Source organism: Bombyx mori, chromosome 15 (genome assembly GCF_030269925.1).
Source record: "Bombyx mori chromosome 15, ASM3026992v2".
NCBI lineage: Eukaryota > Metazoa > Arthropoda > Insecta > Lepidoptera > Bombycidae > Bombyx > Bombyx mori.
In genome coordinates, this window is record NC_085121.1 from 2,677,152 (window position 1) to 2,702,703 (window position 25,552).

At 41.9% G+C, this 25,552-nt stretch overlaps 4 protein-coding genes across 4 annotated transcripts in view; all 4 read left to right on the forward strand.

Annotated features, from left to right (window-relative positions):
- The first annotated feature begins 850 nt into the window (after window positions 1-850).
- LOC119629545 (uncharacterized) lies at window positions 851-9,324 on the forward strand. The gene is made up of 5 exons (XM_038015660.1): window positions 851-2,975; window positions 3,060-4,843; window positions 5,207-5,401; window positions 8,141-8,963; window positions 9,203-9,324. Exons 1-5 carry the CDS (start codon window positions 851-853, stop codon window positions 9,322-9,324), a joined length of 5,049 nt encoding a protein of 1,682 aa, XP_037871588.1.
- Window positions 9,325-10,460: 1,136 nt separating this feature from the next.
- Window positions 10,461-18,574, forward strand: LOC101743837 (uncharacterized). The gene has a single exon (XM_038015868.2). The coding sequence runs from the start codon at window positions 10,461-10,463 to the stop codon at window positions 12,012-12,014; it is 1,554 nt and encodes a 517-aa protein (XP_037871796.2). The 3' UTR covers window positions 12,015-18,574.
- On the forward strand, window positions 16,034-18,574 carry LOC134198682 (zinc finger protein 62 homolog). Its single transcript, XM_062672410.1, has 2 exons — window positions 16,034-17,873; window positions 18,027-18,574. The coding sequence occupies exon 1, from the start codon at window positions 16,034-16,036 to the stop codon at window positions 17,441-17,443; it is 1,410 nt and encodes a 469-aa protein (XP_062528394.1). The 3' UTR covers window positions 17,444-17,873; window positions 18,027-18,574.
- A 6,606-nt stretch (window positions 18,575-25,180) lies between these two features.
- The window catches only part of LOC101741356 (uncharacterized), a 138,480-nt gene continuing 138,108 nt past the window's right edge, over window positions 25,181-25,552 (forward strand). Inside the window, exon 1 of the mRNA XM_062672411.1 lies at window positions 25,181-25,548. The gene's annotated coding sequence lies outside the window, so the exon portion shown is untranslated. The remainder of the gene's footprint in view (window positions 25,549-25,552) is intronic.

Here is a 25,552-nt window from a genome sequence, read left to right on the forward strand (position 1 = left end):
GACGGTTCTAAGCTCATAGTAACATGTTTGGCTACCGTTACGCATCGATTATACACGTTGCTTGGATGAGTATTATGAATGAATCATATTATTGTCATTACAAATTTACTCAAGTAATATCCACTTATCGTTTATATTAGTACTATTTCTTTGAAGAATAGCATTGTACAATATATTCGGTACAGTACAAGTATCATGCTTAATTAGTGGTAGTAGATAAGCTTGCAGAGGCATTTATAGATTAAAAAAAATCGGGTTTCAGTAAAATAGAGTAGAAATTATCCTTCTCTGATAGGGTAGCACTAAGACCCCGCGGGAGTTGCTGGACTTCTACCGGGCGCGTCCGTAGGTGGCGGATAACGGGCCTCTGGGCTCTATTCCCAGGGGTATCGTCCGGTCTCTCTCGTTCTATTACAACGAGAGAGACCGAACGACGTGGACCAAAACCAGCTCCGGGGGTTCCAAGCTCTCCTCCCCCTTCACTTGTTGAAGGGTGGTCCTCCTGGAGATGCGTGGGCCTCCAAATTTTGTCCTTTTCCCTTTGATTATTTCGTTGATTTCTTTACTGTCTTTTTGTTATCTTCATTTGTTTTAATATTTTGATTTGTAATCTGTAACTTTCTTCGTTTTACTGTTTGGTTTATCATTTTGTGTTATTCTCTATCCTGTCTTTCTTCGCCTTTGGTTTTTATTTTTGGTTTTATTTGTTTTATTTTCTTCTTCTTTTCATTTCAATCCTAATCCTAAGCTTTGACACCCGGTGAGAGGATGCATGGCCGGTGGGCGACCGGTCGCTAGGGTGTCCCAGGGGACCGCACCCCGGGCAAAAAACAAAGGGAAACCAATGAAGATGTCCAGTTTGCAAAGAGTAATACCCCAGGAGGGTACCCGCCAAGCGGGAGAATCCCTCCGTACTACTGACTCGTCGGTAGTGCGCAGCCCCTCGTATTCTGGGGGGGGCACAAACTGCACTGAGATAAGGTCCGGGAAGGACGGCGTCAAAAAAGGAGCAGGGTCCGGGAAGGACATAAGTAGGAAGAACGAGTCCGCGAAGGACGTAGTAGCTATAGGGTTCGTTAAGGACAATGAAGGGAGATCGTCCGGAACCGCTCTCGTGTCGGACGATAGCATGGCCACAGCTGGGTCGGCCCAATCGTCGGCCCGCTCTTCGCCGACACGCAGACAGCGAAAAAGAGTACTGACGATCAGTAGTGACGAGCTTGGAAGCAGTTCCGGCTCTGACGGAGCCGCCTCAACTGGCAAAGGTGGTGTCATGCCGCAATCAAAGAGAGGGCGTGGTCGTCTGCCGACCACTGGTCTGACTGCGGACAAACAGACGTGTCTTAAAACTCAGCGCTCTGAGATAAAGGCCACCGGTAGCATGAGTAGTATGCGCGAAGTAAGAAGCGCAAAAGCCACGGAAGGGAGCCCTAAAAAGGATCCTGAGTGTCGTCTGAAGGAGAGTGCCGCGATGGCCCTGAAGGTATGCAGTAAGCCCGGCAACCTGAAGAGTACGTATCAACGTGCCCTAAAGGAATTGGCGGTGACAATAATGGAGGTCACAGAAGAGCTGGCGAACCGTCCCGCGGCCCAAGAGACGGAAAGGCTGCAAGCGGTAAACGCCGGTCAGCAGGAGGAGATTTTACAGCTCCGACAGGAGCTGCAGGAGGTACGCAAGGAGCTGGCACGCATCTCACGGGCTTTGACGTTGTCCAACCCAGTCGAAACCCCAGCCCCAGCTTCAACCACCACGACAGAGGACCAGGAGGAGCTACGTGTCCAACGCATTATGCGTGCCGTCGGCACCATGGTTGACGCTCGCTTTGCGAGTCTAGAGATGCGGCTGCCCCCGGAGCCTCGCATCAGGCCACCCCTGGCGGCGGATAGACGGAAGACCTGTGAGAAATCGCCAGACCCTCCTCTCATCGTTGATGCTACGCTGGAATCAACATCGGTACAAGCAGCATTGCCGCCCTCCGCGAATAAGAAGACACAAGGCCCTAGACGCAAGACCACGGTGCTAGCACCCCTGTCCGAACTGGGTGCCTTCCCTCCGGCTCCAGTTGTTTTAACCGAAAGCTGGTCCACGGTCACCCGTAGGGGTGCTAAGTCAAGGGGGGAGGCCGTGAGAACAGTCGCAGCTTTTCCACCGGAGGAGAAAGCACCGTCTTCAAAGAAGAGGACGAAGAAGCGGCTTCGAGCTCCGCGTTCTCAGGCTGTGGTATTAAAACTACAGCCAGAAGCCGCAAGCTGCGGCCTTACATATCGGTCCGTCCTTGCGGAAGCGAGGGCAAAGATCGACCTAGAATCGTTAGGCATCCCGGTCCAGAGGATTCGGTCCTCTTTAACCGGTGCCAAGGTCCTGGTGGTAGATGGAGGCGATCAAGTGGAGAAGGCCGATCTCCTGGCGAATAGGCTGAAAGAAATTCTGCCCGCAGAGGGCGTCGAGATCTCCAGGCCATCGGTGACTGCAGCGATGCGCATCAGTGGCCTCGAAGACTCGGTGTCGCGTGAGGAGATCGCCGATAAGCTCGCCAAAATCGGGGGGTGCCCGCCTGAGAGTATCAAGGTCGGGGAAATAAAGTCCGGTCCAGGCGGGATGGGCCAAGTCTTAGTTCGATGCCCGGTCTCAACAGCTGCGAAAATCGCAGCAGTCCCCAAGCTGAGGATTGGCTGGAGCGTACTCCGCGCTCATTTGTTGGAGGCCAGGAGGCTGCAGTGCTTTCGGTGCCACGAGCTGGGCCACGTGAGCGCACGTTGCCCGTCGTCAGTTGACCGCAGCCGGGATTGCTACCGGTGCGGCCAGGCCGGTCACGTGGCCTCTGGCTGCTCGCTGGCGCCGCACTGCACCGTTTGTGTCTCTGCTGGCAGACCGGCGGACCACGTCTCCGGGGGCAAGGCTTGCGCCAAGCCCCCGAGACAGAGACAACGACGGCAGGATTTCGCCACGCTTGAGAGCGCGCGGAGTCGGCCCGGTATGGCCTCGGCGACACCGATGGACGCCCAGTCATGACAGACGTCCTTCGTGTTCTCCAGGGGAATCTCAATCACTCCGCCAGGGCTCAAGACCTTTTGTTTCAGAGCATGGTGGAGGGAGCCATACCGGGTCCTTACGGGTCCCGATTGGGCAGCTGACCTTGACGGCCGGGTTGCCATTATTCGTCGTAGTTGTGTGGGCGCTCCGCCCGAGTTCGCCGTCGTTGAGAGGGGTCGCAGCTTCGTCGCCGTCCTCTGGGCCGAAATGATCGTGGTGGGAGTATACTTCTCCCCCAACAGGACACTTGCTGAGTTTGAAGGCCTCCTCCTTGAGCTCAGCCGCGTCACTAGGAGGTCGCACTCCCGGCAGATGCTTGTTCTCGGGGACCTCAATGCCAAATCATCGGCTTGGGGTTCCTCGAGGACGTGCCCCAGAGGAAGGGCGCTGGAGGAGTGGCTGGTCGAAAGCGGTCTCGTCATACTCAACCGCGGCACGGAATTCACATGCGTGAGACGTTTAGGCGGGTCCGTGGTGGATGTCACGTTCGCATCGCCGGACGTCGCGTGTCGCATCCGCGGTTGGGCGGTGATGGTTGGTGAGGAGACGCTTTCCGACCACCGCTACATACGTTTCAGCATCGTTGTGACCCCAGGAGCGGTGTCAACGTCTTCATTCTTCGGTGGAGGCGCGGAGGGTCCTCGTTGGGCCCAGAAGCGCCTAGATGTCGAGCGGCTTCACGAGGCGGCTGTCGTCCAGGCGTGGCGCCTCGACTCACTTGGCGAGCCGATGGACGTACGCGTGGGGGCGGAGCGTATGCGCGAGGCCATGTCGCGGGTGTGTGATGCCGCCATGCCCCGCATCAGAGCTCTCGCCTCTAAGCGCCGCGTGTATTGGTGGACTGAGGAAATCGCCAACCTGCGCCAGTCGTGCAACGTCAGTCGTCGTGCGTACCAACGGAGCCGACGTCGAAGGATGCATCGAGACCCGGAGGAGCAAGACCGCCTTTACGTAGTGTACAGGACAGCGGTGAGGGCCCTTTGCGTGGCCATCAGAATGGCAAAGGAAGCCGCCTGGAACGATCTACTCGCCTCGCTCGATCGAGATCCATGGGGGCGGCCCTACAGGCTGGCGCGCAATGCGCTTCGACCTTGGGCTCCCCCTACGACCAGCACACTGCCGCCCGAGACTTTGCACCGGGTGGTCGGGGGTCTATTTCCGGTCTCATCCGAAACGGCTTTCATCCCTCCTGTAATGGCAGCGGTGCAGGTCGCTGACGGCGGAGAGCTGGAAGGTGTGTCCCAGGCGGAATTCAAGGCGGTGGTGGCGAAGATGCGCTCGAAGCGCACGGCGCCCGGCCCTGACGGTCTGTCGAGCAGGGAATGGGCTCTGGCCCTAACTGAAGATGGTTTGGGACCTGCACTTCGAAGGCTTTTTAGCAAGTGCCTCCGAGAGGGCAGGTTCCCGGAGCCGTGGCGTACGGGCCGGCTGGTGCTCATCCCAAAGGACGGTCGCCCTAGAGATGAGCCCTCCGGGTATCGCCCGATAGTCGTGTTGGACGAGGCCGGTAAGCTCCTTGAGCGTATCGTTGCCGAGCGTCTTGTTCAGCACCTGGAGAATATTGGGCCGAATCTAGCGTCCAACCAATTTGGCTTCCGGAGAGGTCGGTCGACCGTGGACGCGGTCTTGCGCGTCCGTGACCTTACCGACCAGGCGTGCTCTGGGGGGGGCGTGCTATTGGCTGTGTCAATCGATATAGCCAACGCCTTCAACACGATCCCCTGGAGTACGATCATGGAGTCATTACGATTTCACCGCGTGCCCACCGGTCTCCGCAATCTGATCGAAGATTATCTCTCAGGGCGGGCTGTAATCTTCCCCGAGCGGAGTGGGTGGGGACGGAAAACAGTGTCGCGGGGAGTTCCACAGGGGTCGGTACTGGGTCCGCTCCTGTGGGATATAGGCTTCGACTGGGTCCTCCGTGGGGCTAACCTGCGTGGCGTCGAAGTGGTTTGCTACGCTGACGACACGCTGGTGACGGCCCGCGGAGACGACTACCGGTCAGCAGCCATCCTGGCTGTAGCAGGTGTGGCGACTGTGGTGAGTCGAATAAAGAGACTCGGCCTCGAGGTGGCCCTTCATAAATCCGAAGCAGTGTGCTTCCACTCGGCTCGGGAGGGGCCGCCTCAAGGCGCGAATCTCGTAGTCGGGGGTGTCACCATTGCTGTCCAGCCGAAGCTCAAGTATTTGGGCCTTGTGTTGGACAGTAAATGGAGATTCGACCACCATTTCAAAATGCTGGTTCCAAGGCTGATGGGGACGGCGGGTGCGCTGACCCGTCTTCTTCCCAACACCGGTGGATGCAGCGCCGGTATCCGGCGACTGTACCTGGGGGTGGTGCGCAGTATGGCCCTGTACGGTGCTCCCGTGTGGTCGCCCGCACTTACCGCGCGAAACGCGGCTCTGCTGCTCAGAGCTCAGCGGGCGCTCGCGTTGAGGGTCATCAGGGGGTACCGTACCATCTCTCAGGATGTGGCCTGTGCCCTCGCCGGATCCTTACCGTGGGACCTCGAGGCCGAAATCTTGGCCGCGACATACCGACGGAGAACACAGTCCTCGACTCGGGAACGGACACCCGGCCCGTCGGTTGTCGATCGATGGAGGCGTGCTGCGCGTGGTCTGGCGTATGCCAAATGGAGAGAGCGCTTGCTAGAGGAGCTCGGCCGAACTTCAGCCACTCGTCAGCGCACGCTCGAGGCACTGGTGCCTGTGCTGGAGACATGGTCGGACCGGCGACACGGTGAGCTCTCCTTTCGCCTCACCCAGGTCCTTTCGGGGCATGGATGCTTCGGGAGGTATCTGTGGAGAGTCTGCGGAAGGGAGCCACATCCGGGCTGCCACCAGTGCGGGCACCCGAACGATGACGCCCAGCACGCGCTAGAAGCGTGCCCACGGTGGGAGCACCCGCGGCGAAACCTCGTCACGGTGTTGGGGCAGGACCTCTCTTTGAGGGCTATCGTCGCCCGTATGGTAGAGGACCGGAGTTCGTGGGAGGCCATGGCTGGGTTCTGTGACTTGGTCATGGCGCTTCGTGAGGCTGAGGAGCGCGAAAGGGAATGGGATCCCTCTTCCGCTCCTCAGCGCAGAAGGCGGGGTGGACGGCGCGTGCGAGAGGCCGCCGCTCAGCCCTCGTAGGGACTATCGAGTGCCGGGTGCGGGGGCGCCCGGCACTCGACTGTTGGTCCGGTGGTGAAGCGGTGCAAGGTGGCTCCTGTGCGCCGCTCACGGTGTGTCTCCCGAGACGAGGTTCTACGGGATTTTCCCGGGGATGAAATCCCGTCTTAACATCAGTACGGGTACCGTCTAAGGCGAGACTTTCGGCGCGCATCGCGGTACCGTAAGTTTCGTGTAGTCGGTGTGGTGGAGCTCGATGGGGTTTAGTCGGTAGTCGTTCTGCGGGGCAAGTGCTTCGCGCGCCTTTTTCAAGGCGTAGTCTCCTGTGAGAAATTGGGGGAGGTGAAGGACCTCGGTCCTTCTCTTCTCCCCTTCTTCCTCTCAGGAGGCGCCGGAGTCCGACATAACCCGGTCCGTTACCCCCCTCGACCGGGTATCCGTAAATGGATTCCCCAGCGTTAAAAAAAAAAAAAAAAAAAAAAAAAAAAAAAAAAAAAAAAAAAAAAAAAAAAAAAAAGAAGCACTAAGACTGAATAACAGTTGTAGGTACTTATTAACTCCATGGAATAACATAACAGACATTACAATAAACGGTGCATAGAATACAAAAAGAAACAGTAATGATAATGAGTGTTATGACAGACTTTTGGCGGGAACGTGAGAAGTGAAGATTGAATTGTTTTATTTTGTATATTTAGTTTTTCTTCAGGCTTAAAACTTTAAAAGTTCATAAATGTTATGAGCGGAAATGAAATAAAGTCCACTGAAAAAGTCAAAAAAATAATCACCTTTCACTGAGAATTTATTTCCTCCCATCTTATCTTTTTACTGGTGGTAGGACCTCTTGTGGATCCGCCCGGGTAGATACCACCGCCCTGCCTATTTCTGTCGTGAAGCAGTAATGCGTTTCGGTTTGAAGGGTGTGGGTAGCCGTTGTAGCTATACTGAGACCTTAGAACTCATATCTCAAGACGTATGGCGGCATTTATGTTGTAGATGTCTATAGGCTCCGGTAACCACTTAACACTATGTCGGCTGTGAGTTCGTCGATCCAACTAAGCAATAAAAAAAATTAAAAAAGTGTTCGCCGCTAGTTTTTCATACACAGAATGCTTAAAATCTCTTCGCCTTACCATCTGGAAAAATGCAACTTCTCTCTAAGAGTTACGACATTGACACTTGACGTTAGCTTACATATACTTTTGACAAACACCAAGTTAAATAAAAAATAAAAATGACACCTAAAGTACCTACCGAAAAAGCGCGGGAAGTGTTGAATTAAGCGGGCGTCTTTTTTTTGGCTAAACTTTTGAAAATTAAATTAATTTAATATTACAGGATCAGTTAAGTTGTAAAGTGTATATATATTAGTAGTATTGATTATTTATAGTTTTAGTTTGTTTTCTTCGCCTGGTAAGTCATCTTATTGTATTATATGTAAATAGTATTTTTTTCTTGGCCTCCATGTTGGAGCCCGAAGACCCTGGAGGGACATCCCTCCAGGTGTCTCATGTAGTTACAATAGATGCTTCGGGAATGGAAACGGAAGGTTCCATTATAGATACAGACTGTTCGGAAAACATTAAATCCGTTAAAAGAAAGAGAATATCAACTAGAAACCAAAAAAAGAGAAGGAATCACAAACATACAGATCTACCAGATTGCCAACTTTCCCCTAATGATATAAAGGATAATGTTATACCTAAAGTACTTGAGTCAGATGATAAAATCACTGAAATCCATCATAATGAGGTTGCTAACTCTAAAAACATTACGAGTAACCCTCGCACTGCTAGGCTGCTTTACCAGGCGTCAGACCCTGCGCCTTATGATGTACATATTCAAAAAATTTTACAACCTAATCAAACTGGATCTATACATCCAGTACAATTTGGATTCTTTCTAAAAAAAAATTCAATAAAAAGCATTGTAGAGGGAAGCATAAAAAAAATTGGAAGGAATAGGTTGTCATTTCAATTTAAAACATTTCAGGAGGCTAACTCATTTCTAAATCACAAATCTCTTGATGATAATAAATATAAAGCTTTTATTCCGGCCTTCACTATCACCCGCATGGGAATAGTGAGAGGTGTTCCATGTGACTGGGACGAGAAAGATGTTATAGAAAATATAGAGCTTCCGCAGAACTGTGGAAGCATTCTGAAAGTTAGGAGACTAAATAGAAAGGTTTATGACGGCGAGACACCCAAGTTTGTTCCAACTGAGACCGTAGTTTTGACCTTTGATGGGAAGGTGTTACCTCCCAGGGTCTTTATGTGTTTTAACTCCCTACCTGTAGAGCTTTATATTTACCCCACGCTGCAATGCTTTAATTGCTGCCGTTTTGGTCACACCAAAATGCAATGCAGAGGCACTCCAAGGTGTTACAAATGTGGTGACAATCATTCAGGTATAAGTTGCGAGACGGAAAGAGATGATGCTGTGTGTATTTTATGTTCTGGTTCCCATTTCGCAACAGACAAAAAATGCCCGGAGTATGCTAGGCAGAAAGCTATAAAAGAAACAATGGCTAGAAACTCTATATCCTATTCAGAAGCAAGTAAAGTCTATCCACCAGTTTCAAAATCTTATGCTGACATTGTTGCTTCTGCTTCATCAGCCCCTTCGGGTCCAACTATGACTTATTCAAGCCCCTATAATTTAACAAGCCCTTTTAAGAGTCCGACTCAATCATATAAGAAAACAGTATTCTTGAAACCCAAAGCTCGTCCCAGAAATTCTAGTAAGGGATATGATCAAAAAGCGCATGCAGAGCTTATCCAAGATTACAGCAACATTCCTTCCTTTTCTACAGGTTGTCTCAAAAATTACAATGATTTGTCAGAAATAATAACAAAGGATCTCATCATTTCTATAATTCAGTACCTTTCACAATCGAACATAATTAAAATACCGTCCAACGATGCCGTTTCTTCAAAAACTTTTTTAACTAATGGACAGTCAGGACCATCCACGAAACCAGTCTCTGGTGATTCAATGGAATTGCCGGAGTATTAATAGTAAAAAAAGTGACTTAATTTTTTTATTGAATAGTTACAAACCATTTGCAGTCTCTCTTCAAGAGACTTGGCTTCGTCCTGGATTCAATTTTAGAATTCCAGGACATGTCTGTCTTAGAGAAGACAGAACAGATGGGTATGGTGGAGTGGCACTAATTCTTAGGGGAGGTGTGCCCTTTGTCCACTTACCCATCCCTAATCACAGTGATAAATTTTCTATTATTGCTGCTAGTGTAAATAATATCTGTTTTGTAAATATGTATATACCTCACCCTTCCAATGAAGTCTTTGACGATATTCGTAGCATCCTATCTTCCCTCCCGCGCCCTATTTTGGTTATGGGAGATTTCAATGCACAACATTCTATGTGGGGAAGTTCTAAGTCTGATCATTATGGGGCTAGAATCTTAGACATCTTAGATGATAATAATTTAAAAAGAAACAGTAATGATAATGAGTGTTATGACAGACTTTTGGCGGGAACGTGAGAAGTGAAGATTGAATTGTTTTATTTTGTATATTTAGTTTTTCTTCAGGCTTAAAACTTTAAAAGTTCATAAATGTTATGAGCGGAAATGAAATAAAGTCCACTGAAAAAGTCAAAAAAATAATCACCTTTCACTGAGAATTTATTTCCTCCCATCTTATCTTTTTACTGGTGGTAGGACCTCTTGTGGATCCGCCCGGGTAGATACCACCGCCCTGCCTATTTCTGTCGTGAAGCAGTAATGCGTTTCGGTTTGAAGGGTGTGGGTAGCCGTTGTAGCTATACTTGAGACCTTAGAACTCATATCTCAAGACGTATGGCGGCATTTATGTTGTAGATGTCTATAGGCTCCGGTAACCACTTAACACTATGTCGGCTGTGAGTTCGTCGATCCAACTAAGCAATAAAAAAAATTAAAAAAGTGTTCGCCGCTAGTTTTTCATACACAGAATGCTTAAAATCTCTTCGCCTTACCATCTGGAAAAATGCAACTTCTCTCTAAGAGTTACGACATTGACACTTGACGTTAGCTTACATATACTTTTGACAAACACCAAGTTAAATAAAAAATAAAAATGACACCTAAAGTACCTACCGAAAAAGCGCGGGAAGTGTTGAATTAAGCGGGCGTCTTTTTTTTGGCTAAACTTTTGAAAATTAAATTAATTTAATATTACAGGATCAGTTAAGTTGTAAAGTGTATATATATTAGTAGTATTGATTATTTATAGTTTTAGTTTGTTTTCTTCGCCTGGTAAGTCATCTTATTGTATTATATGTAAATAGTATTTTTTTCTTGGCCTCCATGTTGGAGCCCGAAGACCCTGGAGGGACATCCCTCCAGGTGTCTCATGTAGTTACAATAGATGCTTCGGGAATGGAAACGGAAGGTTCCATTATAGATACAGACTGTTCGGAAAACATTAAATCCGTTAAAAGAAAGAGAATATCAACTAGAAACCAAAAAAAGAGAAGGAATCACAAACATACAGATCTACCAGATTGCCAACTTTCCCCTAATGATATAAAGGATAATGTTATACCTAAAGTACTTGAGTCAGATGATAAAATCACTGAAATCCATCATAATGAGGTTGCTAACTCTAAAAACATTACGAGTAACCCTCGCACTGCTAGGCTGCTTTACCAGGCGTCAGACCCTGCGCCTTATGATGTACATATTCAAAAAATTTTACAACCTAATCAAACTGGATCTATACATCCAGTACAATTTGGATTCTTTCTAAAAAAAAATTCAATAAAAAGCATTGTAGAGGGAAGCATAAAAAAAATTGGAAGGAATAGGTTGTCATTTCAATTTAAAACATTTCAGGAGGCTAACTCATTTCTAAATCACAAATCTCTTGATGATAATAAATATAAAGCTTTTATTCCGGCCTTCACTATCACCCGCATGGGAATAGTGAGAGGTGTTCCATGTGACTGGGACGAGAAAGATGTTATAGAAAATATAGAGCTTCCGCAGAACTGTGGAAGCATTCTGAAAGTTAGGAGACTAAATAGAAAGGTTTATGACGGCGAGACACCCAAGTTTGTTCCAACTGAGACCGTAGTTTTGACCTTTGATGGGAAGGTGTTACCTCCCAGGGTCTTTATGTGTTTTAACTCCCTACCTGTAGAGCTTTATATTTACCCCACGCTGCAATGCTTTAATTGCTGCCGTTTTGGTCACACCAAAATGCAATGCAGAGGCACTCCAAGGTGTTACAAATGTGGTGACAATCATTCAGGTATAAGTTGCGAGACGGAAAGAGATGATGCTGTGTGTATTTTATGTTCTGGTTCCCATTTCGCAACAGACAAAAAATGCCCGGAGTATGCTAGGCAGAAAGCTATAAAAGAAACAATGGCTAGAAACTCTATATCCTATTCAGAAGCAAGTAAAGTCTATCCACCAGTTTCAAAATCTTATGCTGACATTGTTGCTTCTGCTTCATCAGCCCCTTCGGGTCCAACTATGACTTATTCAAGCCCCTATAATTTAACAAGCCCTTTTAAGAGTCCGACTCAATCATATAAGAAAACAGTATTCTTGAAACCCAAAGCTCGTCCCAGAAATTCTAGTAAGGGATATGATCAAAAAGCGCATGCAGAGCTTATCCAAGATTACAGCAACATTCCTTCCTTTTCTACAGGTTGTCTCAAAAATTACAATGATTTGTCAGAAATAATAACAAAGGATCTCATCATTTCTATAATTCAGTACCTTTCACAATCGAACATAATTAAAATACCGTCCAACGATGCCGTTTCTTCAAAAACTTTTTTAACTAATGGACAGTCAGGACCATCCACGAAACCAGTCTCTGGTGATTCAATGGAATTGCCGGAGTATTAATAGTAAAAAAAGTGACTTAATTTTTTTATTGAATAGTTACAAACCATTTGCAGTCTCTCTTCAAGAGACTTGGCTTCGTCCTGGATTCAATTTTAGAATTCCAGGACATGTCTGTCTTAGAGAAGACAGAACAGATGGGTATGGTGGAGTGGCACTAATTCTTAGGGGAGGTGTGCCCTTTGTCCACTTACCCATCCCTAATCACAGTGATAAATTTTCTATTATTGCTGCTAGTGTAAATAATATCTGTTTTGTAAATATGTATATACCTCACCCTTCCAATGAAGTCTTTGACGATATTCGTAGCATCCTATCTTCCCTCCCGCGCCCTATTTTGGTTATGGGAGATTTCAATGCACAACATTCTATGTGGGGAAGTTCTAAGTCTGATCATTATGGGGCTAGAATCTTAGACATCTTAGATGATAATAATTTATGTCTTTTAAACTCTGGTTGTCCTACTAGAAGAACACAGCCCCATGAGGGTATTAGTGCACCAGATCTTACCCTTTGTAGTCCCTCACTTGCTCCTACATTAAACTGGTGGCCTCTATCGTCTTCATATGGAAGCGATCACTTTCCACTAATGGTATCATTTCCTCAAAAAATTTGTGAAAAGACATCAAAGGCCCCTCCCCGGCTAAAATATAGACTTAAGGATGCCAACTGGTCATTATTTGGAGATAAAGTTCAACAAAATTTATCAACCATACCTCCACTAAATGACAGCAGTAATCATCTTTGTGCTGAAGCTTTTACACGGGCCCTACTACAAGCTGCTGAGGAAGTTTTTCCTATAAAAAACAATAGTGGAAATGGGTATATTCCATCACCTCCTTGGTGGGACAGTGAGTGTTCTGCTGCGATAGCTGAGAGAAAGATAGCTGAAGAAAATTACAGAGAAAATTCTACAACACAAAATTTTAATATTCTTAGTAATCTTATAACTAAAACTCGTAAATTATTAAAACAAAAAAGATTCAATAGCTGGAAATCTTTTTGTGCCTCAATTTCACCAGAAATTTCTCCATCTCAAGTTTGGCAAAATATTCGTAGATTCAGATCCGCTTTCAAACCTCCAAGGTCTCCTTTCATGGATAGTAGTACAGTTGATTTGTTTCTTGACAAATTAGCTCCACCATTTGTCCCGTCTATAGATAATATTTCTTCTGACTCACAGCCTTCTCTCCTCTCCCAGCATGATAGTAGCGATTCATTCATTTCCTTTAGCCTTTCAGAACTCAAAGGGGTTCTTTCAAGGCTTAGGGACTCAGCCCCGGGTTGTGATGGAATTCCATATTCTTTTCTTCAAAACCTGAACGACTCCTGCCTTTCTTATTTTCTCAGTTTAATTAATTCAATCTTAACATCAGGTAATATTCCTCCATCATGGAAAATCCATGAAGTTATCCCAATACATAAGCCCAACAAACCCATTAATGATCCATCATCATACAGACCAATTGCATTAGCTTCAGTGATTTCCAAAATTTGCGAACATCTAGTTAAAAATAGACTAGAATGGTTTATTGAGAGTAAAGGGTTACTATCTCCTAACCAGTTTGGATTTAGGAAAGGTAGGAGTACGATGGATAGTCTCAGCATTTTTATGACAGACATAAGATTGGCATTTTCATACAATAAGTCTGTGTTAGCAGCATTCTTAGATGTGTCTGCAGCCTATGATAATGTCAACCTTTCGGTTCTGAAACAAAAAATGATTAATTTGAATATCCCACAAATTTTCATAAGTTTCATAATCAATCTTCTCTCTGGTAGAATGCTTAAAGTAATATCAGAAGACTCTTATCAATCCCGTATTGTCTGGAAAGGTTTACCCCAGGGCTCCGTTTTAAGTCCCTTACTTTACAATATATATTCTCATGATCTGGAAGCCTCCCTTAGGGGTAAAGTTAACACACTCCAATATGCAGATGATTTACTCCTCTATGTCTCTGGTGATTCTATTGACAACATGTCTGATACTGTCACATATTCTCTTAAGTTGCTAAAAGTTTGGCTTGACAATAACTCTCTAAGCCTTTCAGTTCCTAAAAGTATTATAGTCTTATTTTCACGTATGAGGCTTCCTCCATCAGTGTCTGTATTTTATAATAACATTAGAGTTCCTGTTAAAAGTGAAGCAACATTTCTTGGGGTAATTTTAGACTCAAGACTTACAGGAAGCCCTCATTGCTACTATATAAGTGATAAATGTGAGAAGATTCTAAATATATTGCGTTGCCTCTCTGGAGTTTGGTGGGGAGCCCACCCTTTCTCTCTAAAGCTTTTGTATAATGCCCTAATAAGGAGTATTTTGGACTATGGAACATTTATACTTGAACCCTGTAATGCAGTAGCTCTCCATAAGTTAGACATTATCCAGTCTAAGGCTCTGAGAATAATTGCTGGGGCTATGCGTTCGAGCCCTATTAACGCTTTGCAGGTCGAATGTTCTGAAGCCCCCCTGCACCTCAGACGACAATTTCTTTGTGACCGGTTTCTATTTAGAGCATTCCAAGTTTATAATCATCCTCTTTACACTAAGTTACGGTCTCTGCTGGAATGTATGGATTATCCGTACTGGGCTCATAAATCGCCGCCATGCCTTATTGTTAGTCTCCAAAAGTACTTAGCTCTTCAAGCTCCTACACATAGATCACAATTCCTTCCAATATTTTGTGTTAACTATGATGCCCTAACTTTAAATCCATCTATTATGTTTGATTTCGGCCTAAGTAAACAAGATCTTTCTATCAATGCCAAATTTGTTGATATTATTGACAGTGACAGCCGATGGAAAAATTGTCATTTAATTTTTAGCGATTCCTCCAAACCCGGTCCCGAGGAGTGTGTGGGGGTCGGCATTTTCCATCAACAGTTTGGCATTGTTCAGAAAATAAAATTGCCTCCAGAGACTTCAGTATTTACTGGAGAATGTTTTGGTCTTCTGAAGTCTCTGGAGTACATTTTAATGATGAAGCTTAAAAAGTCAATAATTTTAACTGACGCTAAAAGTGCCCTCCAAGCCTTGGAACGTTTTCCTTTTAACAGTAACCGAAATAATCATCCTGTGATTATTGCATGTCGTGATTTATTGTATCAATGTTGCATCAAAAATTACACAGTTTCCTTTGCTTGGATTCCGGGGCACTCGGGTATCTTTGGCAATGCCAAGGCCGATAGCCTTGCCAAAGCTGCGGTCAATGATGGAGATTTGGTTCCGTACAAAAGCTTTTGTTGTGATTTAGCTCTGCTTCCTAAATTCCAGTTATTGAATTCTTGGACTCACATTTGGCGTTCTTCAAGACAGACTAAAGGTCGATATTACAGCACGATCCAAGTGGATATACCTCCTAAACCGTGGTTTTCAAATCTGACGTTTGGTAAAGCTATCACATCGACCCTTATTCGCATGAGGCTGGGCCATGCATGCATTCCCTTGCATTTGGCAAGGCTTAACCTTTTGCCTAGCGATATATGTGAGTGTGGCAATGACGTTGGGGATTTTAATCATATATTCTTTGCCTGTCCTCGAAATGACCGTTCCGCTTTTATTTCCTCACTTTTGTCCATTAAAATTCCTTTTCCTACTTCAATTTCTATCCTTTTATCTAATATCAATATTGATGTATATAGAATATTAGCTAGTTTCATTTTTCATAATAATATAAAATTGTAACCATTTATGTACTTAGTTTATATAATATATATACCTGATCCTTTTTCCAAATTCCGTTCCAAATTCAAATCCAAAAAATAAATCCATTAACACACTTCCTAACCTTTTTGCGTGGCTGACGCACAAACCGTGCAGGCCAAGAAATGGGAGAAAAAAAAAAAAAAAAAAATAAAAATATAAACACTAGACATTAGAGTCACATTTTGTGTATTATAGTAAAAACAAATGTAAATGTAAATTTAACAATGCCAATTCATAGAAAACAATTGTCACACAATGTAGTGTAAATAAAATGGATACAAAAACGTAACAGTTTATATTGAATATTGTATCCAGTATGGAAGAAGATAACAAGAATTCGTTTAAAGTTTGTCGTGTTTGTTTGGGATGTTACCCGAGTGATGATTGCTTGTCATTGTTCCATGTAGAAAACGGTCGCGCGATATCGGATTTGATAATATCAATCGCAAAAGTAGAAATAGTTAAAGGTGACTCCTTACCCGACTGTATCTGCAACGAGTGTTTTCACGAACTGGAAAAGGCTGTAAAGTTCAAACAAAAATGTGAACATTCCTATTTCACGTTAATTAACGATACATTTAAGAACCCTTTGATTCCGAAAGTAGATATAAAGGAGGAATTATCATTTGACAATAACTGTGAATTTGATACATCGTTTCATGAAAACAGTGTTGAGACCGAATTTGAAATTGAAGACAAGAATATTAAAAAGAGCAGAGCCAATGATTTGAGTTTAGAATGTCATGATTGTGGAGAGTTATTTAAAAGTAAATGCAAGCTGAGAGTACATTGGAAAAGGGCCCACCAGAGCAGCTATTTAAAGTGTGAACGATGCAAACGTCAGTTCAAATCATTTAAAGCATATAATTTACACAAGAAAATAAGTCCTGCTAGTTGTACTGTGGCCAAATTCATTAGGATTGAGGGCGAAGGTAAAAACCGCATGTTCTACTGTAAGGATTGTGATTATAAATCGATCAGAGTTAAAGATATGATGAATCACTACTTATGTCACAGTGGTGAGAGACCGTTCACATGTTCTATATGTTTAAAGACATTCACCCAACATAGTTCACTTAGCAGTCATCAAGAAAATGTCCACAAGCTTTATAAAGTAGAAGGCACTTGTCATGTATGCGGAAAATACCTTAAAGGTCGAAACAAGTTCTACAAACATTTAAAAGGTCACTCAGAAAAGAATCAACAGTGTGTAATATGTAATAAAATATTCAAAACGAAGAAAACATTGAAAGTGCACATGCAAAGGCATGCTGATATTAAAACGTTGTCATGTGAAATATGTGGATCGAGATACTACACTATATCAGATCTGTGTAACCACAAAAGAAATGTACATTTTAAGGATAGCAAAGTTTATAAATGTGATTTATGTGAATACGTAGCAAACAAGAATGAAACGATAAAGAAGCACAGAGCGAAACACACGGGTGCTAACATACCGTGTTTGGTATGCGGAGTGTTTTTGGAGAATGAAGAAACATATCTTCTGCATCAAAAACGTCATACTGATAAACAATTCCAATGCACGTTGTGTGAGAAAAGTTTCTACAGGAAACGATATCTTAATGATCACATGAGAAAGAAACATGGACACGGAGAATCTGGACCAAAAGCTCTTACTAAAAAGATACAAGTAAAAAAAGAAAGCTCTGTTATCATACAATATGAGGATATTAATTCATTATCACCTACTGTGATAGATTAGGGTTTTTTTGCATTCTGGCAGTGAAATAAATGTTTGATTTGAAATAAAATGGAGTAAATGTTTCTTGGGGAAAGTTAGTTTCTGAAAATAAAATATAATTTCAAATCTTCCCTCTATAAAATGCTTTAAGTTATTTTAATATTTACATTATTTGGAACTGATGTGCAGAGCATAGTTTGGTAATTATTGGCAAAGAGACTTCCATTAATGTTGGGCAGATAAAGCATATTATGTCAGTATGGTATAGATGCAAAATGTTATTAAAAGCCTGAGCAGTTATAATAGCAATATGTTAATTTGAATGTTAACCAAAGAATATTAGTGATTGTTTTGAATGCAGCCAATTACATTGCACTGTATATAAAATATTGATTCTTTTATTGCTCTGGTTCGGAAGACATCTGTGGATAAGCAACATATGGAGTGCGAGGTAGCTAATTGGCTCTGGCATTAGGCCGTCGCTTATGACATTGAGTACCTATATAATATTCATTACAATCGGCTTTGCATTACTTAACCATACTTGCATCTAATAGCAAAACTCAACACTTTATTTTCTTATATGGAATTTTTTTTATTTTAGTTAGAACATATTATTATTCTTTCTCGAAGTTCTCGAGTGGAGACCGCGCAGCGGAAGACGTAGCGTGGGACGCCCCCTGGCTAGATGGTGCGATGACCTCCGCACGGTGACCGGCAAGAAGTGGATGAGGAGAGCCGCAGACCGGGCTCAGTGGTGTAGATTGGGAGAGGCCTATGTCCAGCAGTGGATGACTGGGCTGTTGATGATGATGATGATGATGATATTATTATTAAAGTTGGAATTAATGAAAAATTGTGTACATATTAGCACTTAAAAAAGAAACAAATTTTATTTACAACACTTATTTAACCTAGTTAAACTGCTTTTTTAATTCAAGAATTACATTTTTGATGGTGGTTTTAGTAAATATTTAATTATTTTCGTTTAAGGTATAAAGTACCTATATTTTAGTGACATTATTTATTAACATTTTAATTCACAAAAATATATACATATTAGGTATTTAATAAAATAAGATTCCTGAAAATGGTTATCTGAACAAAACATTTGTTAATTAAAAACAATAAAACACTTAAATGAAACCCAAACTGTTCTTTCTTTATTGTTACCTTACCACAGATAGGTTACATAGTCAAGTTATTGAGAAATGGGGAAATATGATGGACAGGTCCGAAGAAAAATCTTATACGGGGGACAAGTTGAAAAACTGACAAAACCAACAAACTCAACAAAGTAATGATAACCTAGCGTAGCTTAAACTATGATATGCGTTTTACATTGGTAAAAGGAGTGAAGTATCTTGGGTTGAGAAATTTAGTAAGATTTTGGCGCTATCTTTAAAATTTCACCGCTTGCTATGGTGGCGCCACCCTAATTAATCGCTTTTCGACAAACACCTTTTCACGCACAGTGATTCTGCTCCGTACTTTAGTAGGTACCCTAAGTTTTTAAACACATACGTCATAATTTACTTCAGTTTGTTTCTCCATATGGCCTAGCCATTTACTCAAGGACTTGAACTGCTAGTGTAATGTTGTACCTACTAAAATTATGAATAGAAAAAAGCAATTTAAAAAATCGAGACTATAAGCATGAGCAGGGCCGGATTTAAACTTAATGCCGCTCCTGGGCACGGAAAAAAATCCACCCCAATACTAGAATTTTACCTAAACTTATAATTAATATATTTTACAGTTCAAAATTAAAATAACTAATTAATCGCGGAAAATGTATCATATGTCATATATTCCAAAAACAAAAATAAATATTTGTTTTTTTTCTAACAATTATAAAATTTGACTAAGGGTGGCTCATAATTATATTACATAAAGAAAACTAATTAATTACATTTCTTTAATTACAGAAAATAGAAAAATCGATGATTATTTTAAATCTCCAAGGAAATAAATTGATTAAATCATTTAGATTATTAATTTTTACCTTTTAATTTAAAAGTGTAAAAATTATAATTCACAAATGATGGATGAATTGAATTTCTTGAATTATTAATTAAAAAGAAAATGATTAATTATTAGAATTAATTAATTATATTGAGCAATCTTGATAAGACTAAAAAAATTTTTTTACTTTAAAAAATTTGCCGCCCTAGGCACTTGCCCCGACTGCCCCTAGTGTAAATCCACCACTGAGCATGAGCATCGAAAAACAGATCTTAAATTGCCATGGGACTGTGGCGTTAGCCATCATAAAACACAAGATATTTGACAGATGCCTGAATCTCGTTTACGACTTTTCAACATGAGCTTGCATTTAAACAAGTAACCACTTAACACCAGGTGGGCCGATCGATCGTGGGCCGATATGCGGGCTCGTCGAACTCGGCACAGAGTTAGACGAGCAACCCAGCCCATGCATCAGCCCGCAGTTTCTCGTCAGATCTTCTCAGTGGGTCGCGATTCCGATTCCGGTAGTAGATTCATTCGTAAAGCAGCTTTGAGATGTTAGGTCTCCTTTGGAGGCGCTCGGGCAGCCCTCCTGGCTGAGCCTTTGCTCGTCCACCTGTCCTGGTGAAACTGGCCACTAGTAATCAATTATTCACACTTCTTCATCTTTTATGAGGACAATTGGCTACTTCCGATACCGTTGTTGCTAGTGTCGAGTGTGATTTAGATACGGTGATAGATTCAGCGAAGCACCGCTCTTGCCAATGCTAATAAACTCTCAGGCTGCGTCGGTGAGCTCACCTATCATCTTGTGAGTCCCTTAGGTTATCGGACAAATTAGGAGGAAAATTGATTAAACGAGATCTGAAAAAAGATGTGACACATGTTCCGGTTAATTTTGAAGTTCTCCAAGTAGAACGTAAAAAACGGTATATTTATTTTAAGTCTATCAACCTATAAAGCCCCTGCGACACTGAATTAATTTCCGTTTCACTATTGTATTTGACTTTTGACAGTTCGCGTATAAGCAGTGTTGTCACAATGATTTTCTAAAAACATTTCACTTTTGCATTTTAATATAAACATACAAACGGCGTCCTTGCAGAGTATTCCTTTTTCCCTCTAAGGCTTGTCAATAATTTTATATAATTCACAATAATATACTTAATTCAAAGGTAAAATAAATTGTGAGCCGCAATATAATTTTAAGTTTGCACAACACAGAGTTATGAAGTAATTAGGGATGGGCAGCCTTTGTGCCGATTAAAATCGATAAACACATACGGACGGTACTGTTATTAAAAATTAAATTATCGAGGCAGCGGGACGCCTGCAGTGACCTGTTATTGGTTGTGGTTTTAATAAAATTTCATTGTTCTAATGTTTATAGTAGAACGGTATGTGTTTGGCGTCTTAATATTTTTCAGGATTCTGAACGTTCAAAGAAAAAATGAACGTCCTTATTATTTTGAACAGATGTTTTCCGTTTGTGAAAATCATCTAGGTATGGGTTAATTGTGCTGTCGACATTACTTATTACCATGAAAACACGACGATTTTCTACATAAAAAATACATATTTGCATTGGCAGTATCTGTCAATACATAAAACGATAATATTTGGGAAATTACGAAGAAAAATTACATTAATTATGCATTTCAAAACTACAATTTACAGTTTAAGAGTCAGCCGTAATCTGATCAAATTATGAGAAATCATCTTTTCAACTGCAAAATTAGTCCTCGAATTATATTACGTTTACCTATTACAGCTAGCTATATTAGCTAACTTCATCTATGAATTTGCATGTATTTCAAAAGAGGCCAAATAATCTGGTTTTTTTTGTTCCCACTATACTGATAGCCTTAGGAGGCTATATCAGCGTCGCCTTTTTATTTTTTTATTGGCCTTGTAGGCAGACGAGCATACGGCCCACCTGATGGTGAGTGGTTACCCTCGCCCATGGACTTCAGCAATGCCAGGGGCAGAGCCAAGCCGCTGCCTACTGCAAACTAGTAGGTGAGCTCACGGGGCTCAAACCTGATGACGTTGCTAACACGAACTCTAGCAAGAGCCGTGCTCCGCAGAATCTGCCACCGGATCGGAAACGCGACCCACTGAGAAGATCCGGCGAGAAACTCAGTGGACTATGTCCGAGGGTTAGTTTACTCGTCGAGCCCTTCGTTGCAAGCGACAAGTTCGACGAGAACGATGACCGGGATAATCTGGAATCTCTATTCCCAAATGCAAAAAATAAACTACATACATAATTAAATTTTTGTAAGAGACTATACTGATGTCGATTGAAAAAAAACCTACATAATCTCAAACAGAAAGTATGTTGTAGCATTCCATAGAATTCTACTATTCACGGCATAAAATTTTAATGATTGTTCGGTACATCGATATCATAACAATAACAGTAAACCTACAAAATTTACAGGCGTTGAATCTTTCACTATTTTATAAGTACGATAGGTCCATAAATTTTTATTTTATTATCGCAACATTTATTTTACTATTCGATATCTATCGAAAATTAGGTGTTTTATTGATTTTAAATTTTGGCACGCCGATCTAGATCAATTGGGAACTACGATTATATTTATTGGATATTTGAAGTCGTCGTGGCCTAAAGGATAAGACGTCCGGTGCATTCGTATATAGCGATGCAACGGTGTTCGAATCCCGCAGGCGGCTACCAATTTTTCTAATGAAATACGTACTTATCAATGTTCACGATTGACTTCCACGGTGAAGGAATAACATCGTGTAATAAAAATCAAACCCGCAAAATTATAATTTGTGTAATTACTAGTGGTAGGACCTCTTGTGAATCCGCACGGGTAGGTACCACCGCCCCGCCTATTTCTGCCGTGAAGCAGTAATGCGTTTCGGCTTGAAGGGTGGGACAGCCGTTGTAACTACTGAGACCTTAGAACTTATATCTCAAGGTGTGTGGCACATTTACGTTGTAGATGTCTATGGGTTCCAATAACCACTTAACGGCAGGTGGGCTGTGAGCTCGTCCACACATCTAGGCAATAAAAAAAAAAAAAAGATATAATCTGAATTTCAGGACATAACCGTAAGTGGTATGTTAACATTTCCGACACTAATTACACAAGAGAAAATCCTAGATCCATGAGCTTTTGTCTGGAAAGTTCAACAAAAAAGTCCACATTTAAAACATCTAGACAACAAAATATTATGTAATTCTTATATTACAAATACAAACATTTTAATTTGCCAATTACATAGTATTAGTGGTTTAAGGACGGATCATGGAAATAAAGAATGAGTGGCAATGAGAATTTCGGTTTATTTTCAACTGATCTTTTTTTTATTAAAGAGCATGCAACATTGATCAATAAAAAGTGATCATATACATCCTATTATGTACAAACATATATCCAGTGTACTTATATTTAATATAATTGTTTTTCTTTCTTTAGACTTTCTAATCCAAGACAGTGATGTGAATAAAAAGACGAACAGACTCGCTACCATAACGAGCCAACAATTTCTGTATCCATTTTCGGGGCGTTAAAATAATTGATTTGAATATTCATGTTAGTATTTTACGTAATCCGTTCGAAAATTAAATATCTACTACTTGCATTTTGTGGCCACTTTTTTTTTCAACCGGTTTTCGGAGCGGTAGTGCAGTTGGGGCCGCTTGCGTCATAGATTAAAGCTAGGCGATTTGTGAGAGGTGAAAGGATGAAGAAAGGTGCTCTATGAGTAAATAATTTCAGACTCAAATGTATTTCAATGAAGACTGATGACTTGAGAAATTCGTTGGGATAGATGTTTTATTTTCTGTACTCTATCGTAATTTTTTAATTAACAATCTACAACAGATTTTGTATTGCCTACATTTTTAATTCATGTTTTGGTTTTAATTGGTACTGGTTCTGTTGTAGCAATAATGCAATTAAGATTTTTTATAATGCGTCTAAACCTGTACTGAGGTACGTAAGGATTGCATCGACAGCTCCTCTATCCGTGGTAGCTAAAATATAAAGTTGCAATTTTCGTGTGGATATTTTAATGTGATTGCAAATTCCATAGATACTACCTAGATGGACTTTTGGAAAATAACTTCTGTGGAAAGTATTAGGGTTTGAAGAAATTATGTTTTTTTTTAATAGGGTAAAATTAGATTGGCTTTGCTTTTTTTTAAAGCAAGTTCAAAGTTGTAAAAAGCAAAGGTACGATTTAGATTTATAATATATTAAGACGATTACGTTATTTCTACTAGCATAGATGCTCACACGGGTGACAAATCAATAAATGGTTCCATCAGGAGTCAAGGCCTACATACAGCTGCCTACCGCTAGTTATGCAGAAAAAGTAGCAGCAGTTAAAAAGCAGCAAAGGTAACATGTCCATTATAGTCAACAGTTGAATATTTGTAGCTCTTGTTATGAAGAAGAATAATGCGATTCTCCGAACGTAAGATCCTGTTAATTGACAAACTTATACAACGGCTTATTGTAAACCTGCTCGGAAAGGTAACATCATCAAGAAGGCATACTCTCTATTTTTATTGAAAACAGGAATACATATATACATATGTGCCGACTTCAACGGTGGGAGAGCCGTTAGATATTACAATAAGATTGAGACCTTAGTCTCGTGCCTCAAGGTAGATGGTAGCATTCAGTGGAGCTGCTTATGAGACTTAACACCAGATGGGCTGTGAACTCGTTCACCCATCTTTCCATTAAAAACATTTTTTTAAAACCATTTCCACTTTTTCACCTGATTAACCTTTAAGGATTCATTTAAGAGCTATGTGAATTATATCTATTTTATTTTTATTTTTATGGCTTAGGTGTGTAGACGAGCTCACAGCCCACCTTATGTTAAGAGGTTACAAGAGCCCATAGACATCATAAACTAAATGCCGCCACCTACCTTGAGACATGAGTTCTAAGTTCTTATTATTTACATATAACGACTGCCCCGCCCTTCAAACCGAAACGCATTACTGCTTCACGGCAGAAATAGGCAGGGTGGTGGTACCTACTCGTGCGGACTCAAAAGAGGTCCTACCACCAGTAATAGACCACTACCGCTAGTAATTACTATATTTTCTTTTTCTTTCCTTTTAGGGCGTCGTGATTTTTTTGTATGTCGAATATCAGAGGTTAAAATACACTACTTTTATCTTTGGTATCTTTTATCCTCAATTTAATTCCCTCCTGATTTTCTCGACAATTTTGCTGACTTTGCTCATTTTTGAAAAAATCCGCGTCCTGTACCCACTTACACGCGTACATCTCTACAGAGTTCAATGAACTTAAACAACACCTACGATCAGTACATGTGTTTGTATCAACTTCTGGGAATCATAAAACCTTGCTGTCTACTGTCTAAAAGTGCCTGCTGTAAACTTTATCGTGTGATATCCCTGATCCATTGATCATACAGAATATCATCAGGTTATACTTAATTAATTAATAATAAATAAATGGTAGCCCAAAAAAGTTGATCAAATGAGGCTATTTTACATTTCGTTACTTGAGGAGTAATTTAATTTGCATTTGCTATCGGAGCTAGAAAACTGTTATATTTAATTTGTTTCAAATTGGCGTATAGCTAAAATAAAACACATTTTACTCCACTCTAATAAAGTGACAATTGTATAATAATTGAACATACACGTAAATAGAGAAGGCATCGTTTTTATCTTTTCTCTTTACCTTCTCACCTGATAGTTCGCACGCTTGATCTTTGACATCGCGAGTCGCGGCGCCAGCTCGCAGTCAACCAACCACCGCCATTTTCACCTCAGTCCAGTTAGAGCAGTGTTGCGTGATTTACGTGTCCACGTATCAGCTGCCAACGAAACGATCGTAAACGAAACAATGGAACAAAAAGTGTTAATTAACAAACATTTTGATTATGAAAAATACGTTTAATTTCTTTTAAAATAACTTTTTGTGTGCACAAAAAAGTTTCGTAATGTTTTATTTGCAAATTTTCGAATGTAAAAGTTAGTTTGTGATTTGTTCCGATCGTCTCCGACGGTTTTGTGTTGAAAACAGTGATTTTCTGGTTTAATTCGTGTCGAATTGGTTTATAATTGGACGTGTACTTGTTGGAGCGGTGTACAACTTTGCTGATTCCAGAGGTCCAGTCTTTAAAAGGTCG